The sequence below is a fragment of the Anomaloglossus baeobatrachus genome, chromosome 6, assembly GCF_048569485.1.
Source record: "Anomaloglossus baeobatrachus isolate aAnoBae1 chromosome 6, aAnoBae1.hap1, whole genome shotgun sequence".
Classification (NCBI taxonomy): Eukaryota; Metazoa; Chordata; class Amphibia; order Anura; family Aromobatidae; genus Anomaloglossus; species Anomaloglossus baeobatrachus.
The window spans coordinates 151,825,369-151,845,773 of record NC_134358.1 but is presented as its reverse complement, the minus strand read 5'-3'; the positions used below and the strand labels follow the sequence as shown (position 1 = coordinate 151,845,773).

Here is a 20,405-nt window from a genome sequence, read left to right as displayed (position 1 = left end):
CAGATGAACTGCATTTCACAAATCTAGAACTGTTATGAATCCTAAATACAATAGGGGCATGTAAAAGAAAATGAAGTACAAAGTATGCACATGATGTTACCACCAGAGTATAAGGGTACCTTCACACTTAGCGATGCAGCAGCGATCCGACCAGCGATCTGACCTGGTCAGGATCGCTGCTGCATCGCTACATGGTCGCTGGTGAGCTGTCAAACAGGCAGATCTCACCAGCGACCAGTGAACAGCCCCCAGCCAGCAGTGACGTGCAAGCGACGCTGCGCTTGCACGGAGCCGCCGTCTGGAAGCTGCGGAGACTGGTAACTAAGGTAAACATCGGGTATGGTTACCCGATGTTTACATTAGTTACCAGTGTGAGCAGGGAGCAGGGAGCAGGGAGCCGCGCACACTGAGCGCTGGCTCCTTGCTCTCCTAGCTACAGTACACATCGGGTTAATTAACCCGATGTGTAATGCAGCTACATGTGCAGAGAGCAGGGAGCCGCGCACACTGCTTAGCGCTGGCTCCTTGCTCTCCTAGCTGCTGTACACATCGGGTTAATTAACCCGATGTGTACAGCAGCTACATGTGCAGAGAGCCGGAGCCGGCAGCACAGGCAGCGTGAGAGCTGCAGAGGCTGGTAACTAAGGTAAATATCGGGTAACCACCTTGGTTACCCGATGTTTATCTTGGATACAGCTTACCTCAGCTGTCAGACGCCGGCTCCTGCTCCCTGCTCGCTTCATTTGTCGCTCTCTTGCTGTCACACACAGCGATCTGTGTGTCACAGCAGGAGAGCGGCTTTGAAGAAAACGAACCAGGGCTGTGTGTAACGAGCAGCGATCTCGCAGCAGGGGCCAGATCGCTGCTCAGTGTCACACACAGCGAGATCGCTAATGAGGTCACTGCTGCGTCACAAAAAGCGTGACTCAGCAGCGATCTCGGCAGTGAGCTCGCTGTGTGTGAAGCACCCCTAAGTGTCCGTATAACTCATGGGTGACTTATGCATGCAATCTGTATGCAATTTGATGGCTTTTCTTACAGCCCAATTGCAACTCAGATCTAGGTGTATGACAGCAGGTAACAGACAGGCACCCCAACGTTGTGCAGCCAAAAGGATAGGAGGAGTGAATATCTGCTCTTATTTTTGTGTAAATACCTAAGTCTCGCTGGTCTTTTGCTTTTCAGAGAAGAGACATATGTTTGTCCTTTCTGTCCAGTAGCACTAGATGAAGATAATCTTGTGCAGCATTGCTTCATCTACCACACTTCAGAGAGCCGATTGGTGGTAAGAAATCTTATTACATAGGAAAAAATTGCATATTCCATTTTTGCAATAAATTAAAGGGTTATATCATAGTTGTACAGTGCCGTGTGTGTATATTATCATACAAGAGAAATGTATCTCTTAATTTTCAATGAGATCTATCCAATCTATTGAATCCACAATTTTACAACTTATTGCACGATGACATAGATTACCAATGCATATGTAATGTTCAACAGCTGTATACACACACACACACACACTTTTACAAAAGAGAGTACACCCCTCACACTTTCGCAAATACTTTATTATATCTTTTCATGATACAACACTGAAGATCTGACCCTTTGATACAATATTAACCCCATTACGACCGCGTTACGTTTTAAAACGGCACCAAAAAAGGGTACTTATTCCTTTCTGCCGTTTTAAAACGGCGGGCAGAAATAAGTGTATAGCGCCCCCCAGCATCAGAAAATCTCCGGGGTTTCAGCTACCGGGGGTAGCTGAGACCCTGGAGATCATGATTCGGGCCGGTTTTTCCGGTCCCCAGTCACGTGATGACCGGTATACACCGTGTACCGATCATCAAGTTATAGTAAATGACCGCGCCAGTAAAAAATGATTTATCTCCCATCTGGCATGATCAAACATGCCAGAAGGGAGATAAATCTTTTTCCCGGTTCCCTCCGGTCCCCTCGGTATCCCCAAAGTGCCCCCCCCGACCCCCAACCCCCTCCCGAAAATCCAAGATGGCCGCGCGCACCGGCGAGCACAGCAGCGCGCCGGCCGTATTTACACTTTTCTTATGGTTTCTGTCGTATGTGCCATAACACATGCAACAGAAACCTGCTCCCTAGGCCCTGCCGGGCCCCCCCCATCCACCCCGGTGTTCCCCGGTGTCATACATACCTGTCGGAGCGCTGATCCCCCGCGGCCCCCTCCTCCTTCACAGCAGACACCGGTGAGTGCGGTCACATGTGCTGTCAGCTTCCTGTGTTCAGGACGCTGGCTGCTGCTGCTGCTCGGCACACTGCAGCTGTGACCCAGGGAGGGTGGGTGCAGATTCTTTGCACCCACTCTCCTCAAATGGAGGGTCTGCAATACTAGAAAATGGGGGATACGTTCCCTGAACGTGTCCCCCATATTCTAGAAGGTCCAGAGTCGACGTGGGACGTCCAAATGGATTACAGCAGATTTTTTTTTTTTTTTTCTTTTCAATAAATTGGTCAATCAGGGAATGTTTTGGGAAGTGTTTTTTCAAATAAATTTTTTTTTGTTGTCAATTTTTTTTTTTTTATTACTGTCAATTAGTTATGTCTGGTATCTGATAGACGCCGTGACATAACTAATTGCTGGGCTTGATGCCAGGTGAAATAACACACCTGGTATCAACCCCATTTATTACCCCGTTTGCCAACGCACCAGGGCGCGGGATGAGCTGCGGCGAAGCGCCAGAATTGGCGCATCTAATGGATGCGCCACTTCTGGGGCGGCTGCGGCCTGCTATTTTTAGGCTGGGAAGAGTCCAATAACCATGGCTCTTCCCATCCTGAGAATACCAGACCCCAGCTGTCAGCTTCACCTTGGCTGGTGATCTAATTTGGGGGGACCCCACGTTTGTTTTGTTTTTTTTAATTATTTATTTATAAATAATTAAAAAAAATAAAAAACAGCTTGGGGAGCCCTCCAAATTGATCACCAGACAAGATGAAGCTGTCAGCTGTGGTTTGCAGGCTACAGCTGTCTGCTTTACCCTAGCTGGCTATCAAAAATAGGGGGGACCCCACGTCATTTATTTTAATTCTTTTTTTTTTTTTTTGGGCTAAATACAAGGCTAGGCATCCTTTAGTGTCACATGAAGGGCACTAAAGGGCGCCAGCTTAGAATATGCAGGGGGGTGGGACGTTATATATGTTTGACATCTATCCATTCATCCATTGTAGCATTTTAGGCTATGTGCCCACAATCAGGGTTTGCAACGTTTTGGGCGCAGAGTGTTTTCCCTGCGTCCATAACGCTGCGTTGTGCAGTAGAAGCACAGTGGCGCAGGATTTTTAGAAATCCCGTGCCCACTGTGTTTCTTTTCTCCGCAGCATAAATCGACCTGTGGCGCAGCTTCCCGAGCCTCAGCATGTCAATTTATGCTGCGGAGATGAGTGTGCTCTGCAGGTAGCATAGAGCTCCACAGCAGCCTGAACCCAAATCGTGTGCATGGGCAGCTGCGTTCTCCCGTGGACAACACTCACATTTCTGCAGGAAGGCTGACACTGGGTACTAGACGCCGTGTCGCTGGATCATGGCCACATAGCCTAAAGGCTACTTTACACGCTGCGATATCGGTCCCGATATCGCTAGCGTGGGTACCCGCCCCCATCTGTTGTGCGACACGGGCAAATCGCTGCCCGTGCCGCACAACATCGCGCAGACGCGTCACACATACTTACCTGCCCGGCGACGTCGCTGTGACCGGCGAACCGCCTCCTTTCTAAGGGGGCGGTCCGTGCGGCGTCAGTGACGTCACTGAACGGCCGCCCAATAGAAGCGGAGGGGCGGAAATGAGTGGCCGGAACATCCCGCCCACCTCCTTCCTTCCTCATAGCGGCCGGGAGGCAGGTAAGGAGAGGTTCCTCGTTCCTGCGGCGTCACACATAGTGATGTGTGCTGCCGCAGGAGCGACGAACTACATCGTTACTGCTGCAGTAACGATAATCGAGAATGGACCCCCATGTCACCGATGAGCGATTTTGCAACGATGCAAAATCGCTCATCGGTGTCACACGCAGCAACATCGCTAATGCGGCCGGATGTGCGTCACCAATTCCGTGACTCCAACGACTCCACATTAGCGATGTCGCAGCGTGTAAAGCCCCCTTAACAGTGAGAAATTTGTTGCTACAGCAACATTTTTGTGAAGTACCTGTGGATTCAAAATGCTTACTATACTCCTGAATAAAATCCTTGAGGGGTCCAGTTTCCAAAATGAGGTCACTTGTGGGGGGTTTCTGATGTATAGGTACCCAAGGGGCCCTGCTAATGTGACATGGTGCGCGCAATTTACTTCAACTTTTCCAAAATTCAAATGGTGCTACTTCCATTCCAAGCCCTCCCATTTATCCAAACAAAGGTTTTTGGCCACATGTGGGGTATCCCTGCGCTCACAAGAAATTAGATAACAACCTGTGGGGTACACGTTTTGTTGTTGCCTCTTGAAAAAGTCAAAAATGTGTCGCTAAATCAACATTTTTGTGAAAAAAATGAAAATTTCAATATGGCAACCTAAGCTTATCAAATTCTGTGAAGTATTCGTGGATTCAAAATGCTCAATATACACCTAGATAAAAGCCTTGAGGGGTCTTATTTCCAGAATGGGGTCACTTGTGGGGGACCTCCACTGTTTAGGTACCTTAGGGGCTTTCCAAATGCGACATAGCGTTCGCTAATTATTCCAGCCAATTGTGCAGTCAAATGGCACTTTTTCCCTTCCGAGCCCTGCTGTGCACCCTAACAGTTGATTTCGACCACACATAAGGTATCAGCATACTCGGGAGAAATTGCACAATAAATTTTATGCTGATATTTTTCCGTGTACTCTTGTTAAAAAAAAAAAAAAGCTATCTGGTTGAAGTAACAATTTTGTGGTAAAATTATATTTTCTTTGTCGCTCCTAATTGGGAGACCCAGACAATTGGGTGTATAGCTACTGCCTCCGGAGGCCACACAAAGTATTACACTTAAAAGTGTAAGGCCCCTCCCCTTCTGGCTATACACCCTCCCGTGGGATCACGGGCTCCTCAGTTTTCATGCTTTGTGCGAAGGAGGCACACATACACGCATAGCTCCACTGTTTAGTCAGCAGCAGCTGCTGACTATGTCGGATGGAAGAAAAGAGGGCCCATACTAGGGCCCCCAGCATGCTCCCTTCTCACCCCACTCTTTGTCGGCGGTGCTTGTCAAGGTTGAGGTACCCATTGCGGGTACGGAGGCTGGAGCCCACATGCTGCATCCTTCCCCATCCCCATTAGGGCTCTGGGTGAAGTGGGATTTTACCGGTCTCCAGGCACTGAGACCGTGCTCCATCCACAGCCCTGGAAAGCCTGCTGGAATGGAGCTGAGTATCGTCAGGGACAGGCCCTGCGACGTCAAGGTACTCTGTGTCCCCGCACATATCGCGCGCACACCGCAGCGTTGCTGGGTGTGTTAGTGCGCCGGGGACAAAAGCGCTGCGCGCTGGTGCCAGTCCTATCTACAGCTTGGCTGAGAAGGGACATGTATTTGAAACTGCCGCGCGGCCGCCGCTGTCATTTTCGCAGCGGCGCGGCTGGGACTTGTGGTGCGCCGGGGACTTCCGCGCTGGCCGTGCATATATCACGGCCGCGCTTATTACTCGAGTCCCCGGCTTTTGCGGCCTAGTTTCGTTTCGTTCCCGCCCCCAGGCCTGCCAGTCAGGGGAAGGGCGGGACGCTGTGCAGAATGTCAGCACAGAGGGCTGGAGTCTGCTTTGCATACTCCAGCCCTCACACTGGGCACAGTGGGACACCAGTTTCCCGCACTTTTTCTGAGGACGCCCACGGTCCGCCCCTCTTCACAGGACGCCGGCAGCCATTCCTGCGTGCAGTCTGAGCTGGAGAGAGGAGACTGGGAGACCCAGACAAGGGATTCTGGTGCCCACACACCCGCTTTTCAGCGGGCGGTAAGCTGCCCTCAAGGGCTGACCCCCACTGGTGCCGAAGTGTATACTGTATTTTTTGCTTGCAGCTTTACATTGCACTGTATGGTCGCTGGAGATTCTCTGCTATATACCCTCCTAGATTACTCAGAGGACACATCAGCATGTCGACCGCAAAAAGCAAAAGTGCCAAGGCACAGGCTTTCTATGCTGCTTGTACCGCTTGTGGGGCTGTTTTACCGGCAGGTTCCACTGACCCCCACTGTGTGCAGTGCTCGGCCCCTGTGGCACTTGCTCGGCCGGGGCCTCTGCTGGAGGTGACCCAGGCAGAACCTCCTGTGAATACTGTCCAGGTGACAGGGACAGAGTTTGCAGTCTTTGCTGATAGATTGTCTGCGACTATGACTAAGATTCTTGAAACATTGCAGTCTAGACCAGTACCTCAGGCCATGGACACTGTTAACTCATTGCTCCCTGGTCCCCCTCAGTTGGAACAGCTCCGGGATCCGGGGGTGTCTCTGGCATCCCAGGGTGATGACTCTGACACGGACGCCAGTCCCAGACAGCCGAAGCGAGCTCGCTATGAGCGGCCTTCGACTTCATCACACTGGTCAGGGTCCCAGCAGGACTCTCTGTATGATGAGGCGGACAGAGCTGATCAGGATTCTGATCCTGAGACCGCTCTCAATTTGGATACACCAGATGGTGACGCCATAGTGAATGATCTTATAGCGTCCATCAATAAAATGTTGGACATTTCTCCCCCTGCTCCTCAGATAGAGGAGACAGCTTCACAGCAGGAGAAATTCCATTTCAGGTATCCCAAGCGTAAATTAAGTGTATTTCTGGACCACTCTGACTTTAGAGACGCAATCCAGAAACATCACGCTTATCCGGATAAGCGTTTTTCCAAGCGGCTCAAGGACACACGTTATCCTTTTCCCCCGGACGTGGTTAAGGGCTGGACCCAGTGTCCCAAGGTGGATCCTCCGATCTCCAGGCTTGCAGCTAGATCCTTAGTTGCAGTGGAAGATGGGGCGGCACTTAAAGATGCCACTGACAGGCAGATGGAGCTCTGGTTGAAATCCATCTATGAAGCTATCGGCGCGTCGTTTGCTCCAGCATTCGCAGCCGTATGGGCACTCCAAGCTATTTCAGCTGGTCTTGCACAGATTGACACGGTCACACGTACATCTGCTCCGCAGGTGGCACCCTTAACCTCTCAAATGTCTGCTTTTGCGTCTTACGCGATTAATGCTGTCCTAGACTCTACGAGCCGTACGGCAGTGGCATCCGCCAACTCCGTCGTTTTACGCAGAGCCTTGTGGTTAAGAGAATGGAAGGCAGATTCTGCTTCCAAAAAGTGTTTAACCAGTTTGCCATTTTCTCGTGACCGTCTGTTTGGGGAGCGCTTAGATGAAATCATTAAACACTCCAAGGGTAAAGATTCATCTTTACCTCAACCCAGACAAAATAAACCCCAACAGAGGAGAGGACAGTCGGGGTTTCGGTCCTTTCGAGGCTCAGGCAGGTCCCAATTCTCCTCGTCCAAGAGGACTCAAAAGGATCAGAGGAGCTCAGATTCTTGGCGTACTCAGTCACGCCCAAAAAAGACAGCCGGAAGACCCGCTACCAAGGCGGCTTCCTCATGACTTTCGGCCCCCTCTCTCTGCATCCTCGGTCGGTGGCAGGCTCTCCCGCTTTGGCGACATTTGGCTGCCACAGGTCACAGACCGTTGGGTGAGAGACATTCTGTCTCACGGGTACAGGATAGAGTTCAGCTCTCGTCCTCCAACTCACTTTTTCAGAACTTCTCCACCTCCCGACCGAGCCGAGGCTCTGCGGCTAGCGGTGTCCACTCTATAAAAGCGGAAGGAGTGGTGACCCCCGTTCCTCTTCAGGAACAAGGTCACGGTTTTTACTCCAATTTGTTTGTGGTGCCAAAAAAGGACGGGTCATTCCGTCCCGTTCTGGATCTAAAACTGCTCAACAAGCACGTAAAAACCAGGCGGTTCCGGATGGAATCCCTTCGCTCCGTCATCGCCTCAATGTCTCAAGGAGATTTCCTAGCATCTATAGACATCAGGGATGCTTATCTCCACGTGCCGATTGCTCCAGAGCACCAGCGTTTTCTACGCTTTGTTCTAGGAGACGAACACCTTCAGTTCGTAGCTCTGCCTTTCGGGCTGGCGACAGCTCCACGTGTCTTCACCAAAGTCATGGCAGCAGTAGTAGCAGTCCTGCACTCTCAAGGTCACTCTGTGATCCCGTATTTGGACGATCTACTGGTCAAGGCACCCTCTCAAGAGGCGTGCCAACACAGCCTGAACGTTGCGCTGGAGACCCTCCAGAGTTTCGGGTGGATCATCAACTTTTCAAAGTCAAATCTGACTCCGACCCAATCGCTAACATACCTTGGCATGGAGTTTCATACTCTCTCAGCGATAGTGAAGCTTCCGCTGGACAAACAGCGTTCACTACAGACAGGGGTGCAATCTCTCCTTCAAGGCCAGTCTCACCCCTTGAGACGCCTCATGCACTTCCTAGGGAAGATGGTAGCAGCAATGGACGCAGTCCCTTTTGCGCAGTTTCATCTCCGTCCACTACAATGGGACATTCTCCGCCAATGGGACGGGAAGTCGACATCCCTCGACAGAGACGTCTCCCTTTCTCAGGCGGCCAAGGAATCTCTTCGGTGGTGGCTTCTTCCCACCGTTTTGTCGAAAGGAAAGTCCTTTCTACCCCCATCCTGGGAGGTAGTCACGACAGACGCGAGTCTATCAGGGTGGGGAGCAGTGTTTCTCCATCACAGGGCTCAAGGGACGTGGACTCAGGAAGAGTCCACCCTTCAGATCAATGTTCTAGAAATCAGAGCAGTGTATCTTGCCCTACAAGCCTTCCAGCAGTGGCTGGAAGGCAAGCAGATCCGAATTCAGTCGGACAACTCTACAGCGGTAGCGTACATCAACCACCAAGGTGGAACACGCAGTCGGCAAGCCTTCCAGGAAGTCCGACGGATTCTGACGTGGGTGGAAGACACGGCTTCCACCATTTCCGCAGTTCACATCCCAGGCGTGGAAAACTGGGAAGCAGACTTCCTCAGTCGCCAGGGTATGGACGCAGGGGAATGGTCCCTTCACCCGGACGTGTTTCAGGAGATCTGTCGCCGCTGGGGGATGCCGGACGTCGACCTGATGGCGTCACGGCACAACAACAAGGTCCCGGCTTTCATGGCACGGTCTCACGATCACCGAGCTCTGGCGGCAGACGCCTTAGTTCAAGATTGGTCGCAATTCCGGCTACCTTATGTGTTCCCACCTCTGGCATTGTTACCCAGAGTGCTGCGCAAGATCAGGGCCGACTGCCGTCGCGCCATCCTCGTCGCTCCAGACTGGCCGAGGAGATCGTGGTACCCAGATCTGTGGCACCTCACGGTAGGCCAACCATGGGCACTACCAGAACGACCAGACTTGCTATCTCAAGGGCCGTTTTTCCACCTGAATTCTGCGGCCCTGAACCTGACTGTGTGGCCATTGAGTCCTGGATCCTGGCGTCTTCAGGATTATCTCGAAAGGTTATTTCCACCATGAGACAGGCTAGAAAACCATCCTCCGCCAAGATCTACCACAGGACATGGAAGATATTCTTATCTTGGTGCGCAGCTCAGGGAGTTTCTCCCTGGCCTTTTGCATTGCCTACTTTTCTTTCCTTCCTGCAATCCGGGTTGGAAAAAGGTTTGTCGCTCAGTTCCCTTAAAGGACAAGTCTCAGCGCTATCTGTATTTTTTCAGAAACGCCTAGCACGACTTACTCAGGTACGCACGTTCCTGCAAGGAGTGTGTCATATCGTCCCTCCTTACAAGCGGCCGTTAGAGCCCTGGGATCTGAACAAGGTTCTAATTGCCCTCCAGAAGCCGCCTTTCGAGCCTATGAAGGATGTTTCCCTTTCTCGTCTTTCACAGAAAGTGGCTTTTCTAGTAGCGGTCACGTCTCTTCGGAGAGTGTCCGAGCTAGCGGCGCTCTCATGCAAATCTCCCTTCCTGGTGTTTCACCAGGACAAGGTGGTTCTACGTCCGGTTCCTGAGTTTCTCCCTAAGGTGGTATCCCCCTTTCATCTCAATCAGGATGTCACATTACCTTCCTTGTGTCCTCATCCAGTTCATCAATTTGAGAAGGGTTTGCATTTGTTGGATCTGGTCAGAGCACTCAGGATCTACATTTCCCGCACGGCGCCCTTACGCCGCTCGGATGCACTCTTTGTCCTTGTCGCTGGTCAGCGTAAAGGGTCGCAAGCTTCCAAATCCACCCTGGCTTGGTGGATCAAGGAACCAATTCTTGAAACCTACCGTTCTGCGGGGCTTCCGGTTCCTTCAGGGCTGAAGGCCCATTCTACCAGAGCCGTGGGTGCGTCCTGGGCATTACGGCACCAGGCTACGGCTCAGCAGGTGTGCCAGGCGGCTACCTGGTCGAGTCTGCACACCTTTACCAAGCATTATCAGGTGCATACCTACGCTTCGGCGGACGCCAGCCTAGGTAGACAAGTCCTTCAGGCGGCGGTTGCCCACCTGTAGGACAGGGCTGTTTGACGGCCCTATCACGAGGTATTCTTTTACCCACCCAGGGACTGCTTTTGGACGTCCCAATTGTCTGGGTCTCCCAATTAGGAGCGACAAAGAAGAAGGGAATTTTGTTTACTTACCGTAAATTCCTTTTCTTCTAGCTCCAATTGGGAGACCCAGCACCCGCCCTGTTTTCTTAGGGATTTTTGTTTTTTTCGAGTACACATGTTGTTCATGTTGAATGGTTTCAGTTCTCCGATGTTTCTTCGGATTGAATTTGTCTTTAAACCTGTTATTGGCTTTCCTCCTTCTTGCTTTTGCACTAAAACTGAGGAGCCCATGATCCCACGGGAGGGTGTATAGCCAGAAGGGGAGGGGCCTTACACTTTTAAGTGTAATACTTTGTGTGGCCTCCGGAGGCAGTAGCTATACACCCAATTGTCTGGGTCTCCCAATTGGAGCTAGAAGAAAAGGAATTTACGGTAAGTAAACAAAATTCCCTTCTTTTTTATTTTCACAGCTCAACATTATAAACTTCTGTGAAGCACCTGGGGATTCAGGGTACTCGCCAAACATCTATATAAATTCCTTGTGGGGTCTATTTTCCAGAATGGGGTCACTTGTGGGGGACCTCCACTGCTTAGGCACCTCAGGGGCTCTCCTAATGCAACATGGCGTCCGCTATTGATTCCAGCCAATTTTGCAGTCAAATTGCACTCCTTCTCTTCCGAGCCCTGCAGTGTGCTCAAACAGTTGATTTCCACCACGTACAAGATATCAACAAACTCAGGAGAAATTGCGCAATAAATTTCATGGTGATTTTTTTCCTGTTACCCTTGTGAAAAAAAAAAGCTACCTGGTTGAAGTAACAATTTCTTCATCGTTCCTTATGGGAGACCCAAACCATGGGTGTATAGCTTCTGCCTCCGGAGGACACACAAAGTACTACACTCAAACGTGTAGCTCCTCCCTCCGGGCTATATACACCCCCTGGATGACAATCTAACCAGTTCAATGCTTTGTGTTTCAGGAGGTCACACACACACATGCATTTTCTGATTTTTTTTTTTAATTTTTTTTTTCATTTTTTGATTTTAAAGATTTGGAAGAAAAGCGGGTCCAGTCTGGACTCCCGGCATGTCCCTTCTCACCCCACTGTGTCGGCGGTGCTGTTAAGGTTGACTTTACAAGGCTGGAGCCTTCACATGCCGCGCTCCTTCACATCCTCTGAGAGGCTCTGGGTTGAAGTGGGAGCCGTCACGGTCCTCTCTGCTTGCAGAAGACCGGTCTCCATCCGCAGCCCTGTCTGGTTCCTGCTGGAAGGAGCGTTTAACCCCCCTCAGGGACTGGCCCTGCGTCTCAAAAGCTAAGTATTGAGACGTTTTTCAGGGGTCCCGGGTACTTTTATTAGGGGGAAAGTATGTTTTTTATGTTTACTGTAAATTCCGGCCGGTTCTGGGGGTTTCCCCTGAGAACCGCGCCGACGGTGCCTGCTCGTCGGCCGCATGTTAAAATCTAGGCCCCGGCTTCTGTTTGGGCCTAGTTTCGGTTTCATCTTCCTCTGCATATCATTCATGCAGGGGAATAGACTGGCGCCGCCCACCGGCCATCCAGCAAAGGGGAGGACACTCCTCTCTGAGGAGATGTTTCCCTCCCCTGCATCTCTCCTTAGCCCTCCGGTTTCCCGCTCTTGGGCTAATCTCCGCCCCCCCTCCTCCTCCCAGCGCCATTTTCTCAGCGTTTATCACACTGATCGGCGCTGGCTGCTGAATCTGTTGCTTTCCTGGAAGGCTGACGCTGTACTGGGGGTCCGAGCTGTGGAATCCGGAGGGCACACAGAGAGCGGGCTGGTAAGCCACAACCTCTGGTTGTGGGCTTTATTATACACTCTCAGGACATTCTATACGAGTGTATTCTTGCTGCAGAGCTTCCACCTCAGCAGCATGTCTGTCACCCGGAGCAAGGCTGCAAACATGTACGCTATATGCACTGCATGTAAGCGCATTCTGCCAGAGCCAAGCACATACCCACATTGTGATGCCTGTGCTAACATGGTTGTGTCTCAGCCTGGAGCCTCCTCAGGGGTCCCTCCGGCTGCTCCGGCCCCGGTGGCTGAACCCCCGGCTTGGGTAGCATCCTTTTCCCAAGCTATTTCCCAGTCTTTTGCCGACTCCATGGGGCAGCTGTCCCGGACACTGCTGACCATGCATCAGCCCCCTTCTCAGGGTGCCTCTGCTGCTCCTAGTTCTGCAGAGCTCTCAGAGCATGTCCTAGGACCCCGTCCCCCTAAACGGAGACGCAGGGACCCTTCTCCTTCCTCGTCCCACGGCTCTGATTCACGAGCCGAGGTGCAGGGCGAGGAGGATTCGTTTACTGTGGGCTCAGACGCTACCTCTATGTACCCCATTGACGTGTCTGAGGGTGATGCGGATGTTAGTGACTTGATTGCATCCATTAACTCCGTACTGAACCTCAATCCACCAGAGTCAGAGGAACAAGCCTCTCTGGTAGAGATACACCAGTTTACCTCACCTAAGAGAGCTAAGAGTATGTTTTTTAACCACTCCAGTTTTCGGACCACTGTTAACAAGCCCAGGGCCTGTCCTGACAAACGTTTTCCGAAGCGTAGTTCTGATGACCGTTTTCCTTTTCCACCAGAGGTGGTTAAGGAATGGGCCCAGTCTCCAAAGGTAGACCCTCCAGTGTCCAGAATCTCAGCCCGCACAGTCGTAGCTGTGGCTGATGGCACTTCTCTTAAGGATCCCACTGACCGCCAGGTTGACCTTCTGGCCAAGTCTGTATATGAGGCGGCAGGAGCCTCGTTCTCCCCGTCTTTTGCGGCAGTGTGGGCTCTTAAGGCAGTCTCTGCCTCTCTGGCAGAGATACACTCCCTCACCAGGGACTCTATGCCTGAGATGGATGCCTTAACTTCTCAAGCTTCGGCTTTTTCATCCTACGCCATGTCTGCCATCCTAGAGGCTTCTCACCGCACGGCGGTGGCCTCCGCTAACTCCCTCGCGATCCGCAGGATCTTGTGGCTTCGAGAGTGGAAAGCAGACGCTTCCTCTAAGAAGTTCCTTGCGAGTCTCCCTTTTTCTGGGTCCCGGCTGTTTGGTGAACAACTGGATGAAATAATTAAGGAAGCTACTGGCGGGAAGAGTAGTTCCTTGCCACAAACTAAAGCCAGGAAGCCTGTCCAGGGTAGGAACCAATCGAGGTTTCGTTCCTTTCGTTCCTCTAACTGGTCATCCTCTAAGCCCTCGACCTCGTCCACTACCGCAGCCAAGGATCGTAAACCCAACTGGCGCGCGAAGCCGCGTCCTCAAAAGACCGGAGGAGCCGCTGCCACTAAGGCAGCCTCCTCTTGACTATCTGGCTGCGCCAGCAACGTCCTTGGTCGGTGGCAGGCTCTCCCACTTTGGCGACGTGTGGTTTCAACACGTCTCCGATCAGTGGGTGCGAGATATCATCTCCCACGGCTACAGGATAGAATTTTCTTCCAGCCCGCCAAACAGATTTTTTCTGTCCACCCCCCCCTGCTCCAAAGCCGCCGCCTACTCTCAGGCCGTGGCATCCCTGCAGGCCAACGGTGTAATTGTTCCGGTTCCTGCCCGGGAACGGTTCAGCGGTTTCTACTCAAACCTCTTTCTAGTTCCCAAGAAGGACGGTTCCTTCCGGCCCATCCTGGATCTCAAGCTTCTCAACAAGCATGTTCAGGTGCGGCACTTTCGCATGGAATCTCTGAGATCGGTCATTGCCTCAATGACCCAAGGAGATTTTCTGGCATCCATCGACATCAGAGATGCCTATCTGCATGTGCCTATTGCGGTTTCACACCAGCGTTGGCTACGCTTTGCAATCGGAGAGGAACATTTCCAATTCGTGGCTCTCCCCTTCGGCTTAGCCACGGCCCCTCGAGTATTCACCAAGGTCATGGCAGCAGTGGTTGCGGTTCTGCACCTCCAGGGGTTGGCAGTGATTCCTTACCTGGACGACCTTCTAGTCAAGGCCTCATCCAGTACAGACTGCCAGCGGAGTGTCTCACTCATGCTCGCCACGCTCGTTCAGTTCGGGTGGCTTGTCAACCTGCCCAAGTCCACTCTGACCCCGACCCAGGTGCTTCTTTACCTAGGGATGCAATTCGAGACTCTGCCGGCACTTGTCAAGTTGCCCTTAGTCAAACAGCAGTCCCTTCGTCTGGCGGTGCGCTCTCTGCTGAGGCACCGCCGTCATTCCATCAGACACCTCATGCAGGTGCTAGGTCAGATGGTGGCTTCAATGGAAGCGGTTCCCTTTGCCCAGTTCCATCTGCGTCCCCTGCAGCTGGACATTCTCCGCTGTTGGGACAAGCAAATCTCTTCCTTGCACAGGATAGTGGTTCTGTCGTCACAGACCAGGAGCTCCCTTCAGTGGTGGCTTCGGCCCCTCTCTCTGTCTCAGGGACGCTCCTTCCTGACTCCGTCCTGGGTGATCCTCACCACGGATGCCAGCCTCTCCGGTTGGGGAGCAGTATTTCTCCATCACCGAGCACAGGGCACTTGGACTCCGTCAGAATCAGCCCTCTCGATCAATGTGCTGGAGATCAGAGCTGTGTTTCTAGCTCTCCTAGCCTTTCACCACCTGTTGGCGGGCAAGCACATTCGAGTCCAGTCGGACAACGCGACAGCGGTTGCCTACATCAATCACCAGGGCGGGACTCACAGCCGTCTGGCGATGTTGGAGGTTCAACGAATCCTCCAGTGGACGGAGGACTCCAAGTCCACCATATCTGCAGTCCACATCCCAGGCGTGGAAAACTGGGAGGCCGATTATCTCAGCCGTCAAACCGTGGACAGCGGCGAGTGGGCCCTGCATCCGTCAGTGTTCAGATCAATCTGCCGCAAGTGGGGCACTCCGGAAGTGGATCTAATGGCATCCCGGCACAACAACAAGGTTCCGGTTTACATGGCTCGCTCCCACGATCCTCAGGCCTTCGCAGCGGACGCACTGGTTCAAGATTGGTCTCAGTTCCGTCTGGCCTATGTGTTTCCCCCTCTAGCTCTCTTGCCCAGGGTTCTGCGCAAGATCGGAATGGAGGGCCGTCGAGTCATAATCATTGCTCCAGACTGGCCCAGGCGAGCTTGGTACCCAGACCTGCTCCGTCTGTCCGTAGGGGTGCCGTGGCACCTCCCGGACCGCCCAGACCTTCTCTCTCAAGGTCCGTTCTTCCGCCAGAATTCTGCGGCTCTCAGATTGACGGCGTGGCTCTTGAGTCCTGGATCCTGACGGCTTCAGGCATTCCCTCTGAGGTCATCTCCACTATGACTCAGGCTCGGAAGTCTTCCTCGGCCAAGATTTACCACAGGACTTGGAGGATTTTCCTGTCCTGGTGTCGCTCTTCCGGCCATGCCCCTTGGCCGTTCTCCTTGCCGACCATCCTGTCTTTTCTACAGTCCGGTCTACAGCTAGGACTGTCCCTCAATTCCCTCAAGGGACAGGTGTCGGCTCTGTCGGTATTGTTCCAGCGGCGTATCGCCCGACTGGCTCAGGTGCGCACCTTCATGCAGGGCGCATCTCACATCATTCCTCCTTACCGGCGGCCCTTGGATCCCTGGGCCCTTAATCTGGTCCTCACGGCCTTACAGAAACCCCCCTTTGAGCCTCTCAGGGAGGTTCCTTTGTTTAGACTTTCACAGAAAGTTGTTTTTCTAGTAGCCATAACTTCTCTCAGGAGAGTTTCTGATTTGGCTGCGCTCTCTTCGGAATCCCCCTTTTTGGTGTTTCACCAAGACAAGGTGGTTCTTCGGCCGACTCCGGACTTTCTCCCTAAGGTGGTGTCTCCTTTCCACCTTAACCAGGACATTTCATTGCCTTCTCTTTGTCCGGCCCCTGTGCATCGCTTTGAGAAGGCGTTGCATTCCTTAGATTTGGTGCGGGCGCTCCGAATCTATGTGTCACGCACCGCCGTTTTTAGGCGGTGCACCTCACTTTTTGTGCTAACCACTGGTCAGCGCAAGGGTCTCGCTGCTTCTAAACCGACCCTAGCTCGTTGGATCAGGTCGGCTATCACCGATGCCTACCAGTGTTCTCAGGTGCCTCCTCCGCCAGGGATTAAGGCGCACTCAACCAGAGCTGTCGGTGCCTCCTGGGCTTTCAGGCACCAGGCTACGGCTCAGCAGGTTTGTCAGGCTGCCACGTGGTCCAGTCTGCACACTTTTCCGAAGCACTACCAAGTGCATGCTCATGCTTCGGCAGATGCGAGCTTGGGCAGATGCGTTCTTCAGGCGGCTGTCGCCCATTTGTGAAGTTAGGTTTTGCCTACTTCTCAGTTTGGTTTATTTCCCACCCATGGACTGCTTTGGAACGTCCCATGGTTTGGGTCTCCCATAAGGAACGATGAAGAAAAAGAGAATTTTGTTTACTTACCGTAAATTCTTTTTCTTATAGTTCCGACATGGGAGACCCAGCACCCTCCCTGTTGCCTGTTGGCAGTTTTTTGTTCCGTGTGTTTCACCGGCTGTTGTTAGTAGACAGAGTTCCGGTCTTTCCGAGTTTTACTCTATCTCTACTTATGGGTGGATGTCCTCCTTCAGCTTTTGCACTGAACTGGTTAGATTGTCATCCAGGGGGTGTATATAGCCCGGAGGGAGGAGCTACACGTTTGAGTGTAGCACTTTGTGTGTCCTCCGGAGGCAGAAGCTATACACCCATGGTTTGGGTCTCCCATGTCGGAACTATAAGAAAAAGAATTTACGGTAAGTAAACAAAATTCTCTTTTTTTGTGGTAAAATTTTATTTTTTTATTTTCATGGCTCAACATTATAAACTTCTGTAAAGCACCTGGAGGTTCAGGGTACTCACCAAACATCTAGATAAATTCCTTGAGAGGCCTAGTTTCCAATATGGGGTCACTTGTGGTGTTTTTTTGCTGTTTACGTACCTTAGGGGTCCTCCAAATGCGACATGGTGCCCGCAATCTTTTTCAGCCAAATTTCCTTTCCAAAATTCAAATATTGCTCCTTCCGTTCCAAGCCCTCCCATTTCTCCAAACAAAGGTTTCAGACCACAAGTGAGGTATCACCGCGCTCATAAAAAAGTGGGTAACAAACATTGGGGTCAAATTTTTGGAATTACCTCTTGAAAAAGTGAAAAAATTGATGCTAAAGCAACATTTTTGAGAAAAAAATGAAAATTTTCAATGTGACAACGTAACGTTATCAAAATCTGTGAAGTACCTGTGGATCCAAAATGCTCACTATACCCCTAGATAGATGCCTTAAGGGGTCTAGTTTCCAAAATGGTGTCACTTGTGAGGGGTTTCTGCTGTTTAGGTACCTTAGCGGACATGTAAATGCAACATGGTGCCCGCAATCTATTTCAGCCAAATTTGCTTTCCAAAATTCAAATATTGCTCCTTCTGTTCCGAGCCCTCCCATTTGTCCAAACAAAGGTTTCTGACCACATGTGGGGTATTGGTGCGTTCATAAGAAAGTGGGTAAGAAGTTTTGGGGTTCATTTTGTTGTGTTATTTCTTCTAAAAGTGAATAAATTTGGGGTAGAGCAACATTTTAGGTAAAATTTTATTTTTTGCTTTTTTTCATTCCACTTTGCTTTAGTTCCTGTGAAGCACCTGAAGGGTTAATAAACTTCTTGGATGTGGTTTTGAGTACTTTGAGGGGTGCTGTTTTGAGAATGGTGTCACTTTTAGGTATTTTCTGTCACTTAGGCCTCTCAAAGTCACTTCAAATGTGATGTGGTCCCTAAAAAAAAATGGTTTTGTGAATTTTGTTGAAAAAATGGGAAATTGCAGATGAACTTTAACCCCTTCTAACTTCCTAACCCCAAAACATTTTGTTTCAGAAATTGCGCTAATGTAAAGTAGACATGTGGGAAATGTTATTTATTAACTGTTTTGTGTGACATAACTCTCTGGGTTAAGGGCATAAAAATTAAAAGTTTGAAAATTGCAAAATTTTCAAAATCTTCATCAAATTTTCGATTTTTTTTTTCACAAATAAAAGCAAAAAATATCGTTCTAAATTTATAACTATCATTAAGTACAATATGTCACGAAAAAAACAATGTCAAAATCATTGGGATCCGTTGAAGCGTTCCAGAGTTATAACCTCATAAAGGGACACTGGTCAGAATTGCAAAAAATGGCCTGGGCATTAAGGACAAAACTGGCTTCGTCCTTAAGGGGTTAAGTAGTCAGTGTACAGCTTGTATAAAGGTGTAAATTTGGTGCTTTCTAAATAACTCAACACTCAGCCATTAATGTCTAAACCACTGGCAACAAGTGAGTACACTCCTAAGTGTCAATAGCCAAAATTGTGCCCAAAGTATCAATATTTTGTGTGACTACCATTATTTTCAAGTACTGACTTAACTTTGGAGTTCAATAGAGCTTCACAGGAGCCACTGCAAGGCTCTGTTCACACTAGAAAAATGATTTTTCTCAAGAAATTTCTTGAGTCTGAAAGATTAGCGCACTTGCCGTCAAAAAACGCACCAATAACGCACCGAAAACCGCGTGCGTTTTTGATGCGTTTTTTCCGCAGGTTGGTCCCTGTGTTTTTTTTGCCATTATCTATGGCAACAAACGCAGGTAACTGAACAGAAGAAGTGCCGTGCATATTCTTTTTATCAAAAAATTCTGAGGAAAGAATGTTCTTGAGAAAAAAAACGCTATGTATGTATGTATGTGTGTGTGTGTGTGTGTATTATATAATATATAGATATAATATATAGATATAATATATAGATATAATATAGGTTTTGCTGGGGAATGTCTGTGCAGAGAGGTTACAACCACTTTCTCAAATTTCTGCTGAAAAATCGGGGGTAAAAACGCAGTGTGTGAACAAGGCTTAATCCTCTTCCATCCTACATGATGGCATAGCGAAGCTGGTGGGTGTTAGAGACCTTGTTGTCCTCCACCTTCCATTTGAGGATGCCCCACAGATGCTCAATAAGGTTTAGGTCTGGAGACATGCTTGGCCAGTCTAGCACGTTTACACTAAGTTTCTTTAGCAAGGCAGTGGTCGTCTTTGAGGTGTTTTGGGGGTTCTTATCATGTTGGAACAGTCCTGCGGCCTAGTTTCCAAAGGGAGGGGATCATGCTCTGCTTCAGTATTTCCCAGTACAAGATGCTATTCATGGTTCCCTCAATGATCTATAGCTGTCAGCCGCACTCATGTAGCCCCAAACCATGACACTTCCACCACCACACTTGACTGTAGGCAAGAAACACTTGTCCCTCTGCAGGCAAGACACCCCTTTTAATCTCTGCAGAAATACTGGCAGCATTCATACATCTATTTTGAAAAGACTTGATTTTTTTTCACAGTATGGGCAATATGTTTGATTTGTGTATATTTATAATATATTTCAGTACTGATGAAGGTCTGTGGCGGACCAAAACTTCTATATTATTTTTTTTTTTTAATTATTTTTTTTTATTGCAAGCTCTTTAGTAAACATTTTCGGTTTCACGGAGTCTCTGAGTGCCAATTATCGATTTAGTTTACTACGGGATAGGATCTGACTTGAGCACCACCTGCACAAAAGTGCCACAGCCCATGTTGCATCTATTTTGAAAAGACAACCTCTGGATATGACACTGAGCATGTGCAGTCAACTTGTTTCATCAGCCGTGGCGAGGCCTGTTCTGAGTGGAACGTTTCTTGTTAAACCGCTGTATAGTCTTGGCCACCATGCTGCAGCTCAATCTCAGGGTGGTGGCAATCTTCTTATAGCCTAGGACAGAGTTCCCCCAACTCCAGTCCTCAAGGGCCACCAACAGTGCATGTTTTTAGGATTTTCTTAGCATTGCATGGGTGTTGGAATGATCACCTGTACAGGTGATTAAATTATCACCTGTGCAATACTAAAGAAACCCTGAAAACATGCACTGTTTGTGGCCCTTGAGGACT

General features: G+C 50.2%; 1 protein-coding gene across 1 annotated transcript in view; it reads left to right on the top strand.

The window, feature by feature from the left end:
* RNF125 (ring finger protein 125) overlaps nt 1-20,405 on the top strand; it is a 55,023-nt gene that overhangs the window by 26,136 nt on the left and 8,482 nt on the right. The window contains exon 4 of the mRNA XM_075316367.1: nt 1,186-1,285. Within this exon, the coding sequence (XP_075172482.1) occupies nt 1,186-1,285 (100 nt within the window). The remainder of the gene's footprint in view (nt 1-1,185; nt 1,286-20,405) is intronic.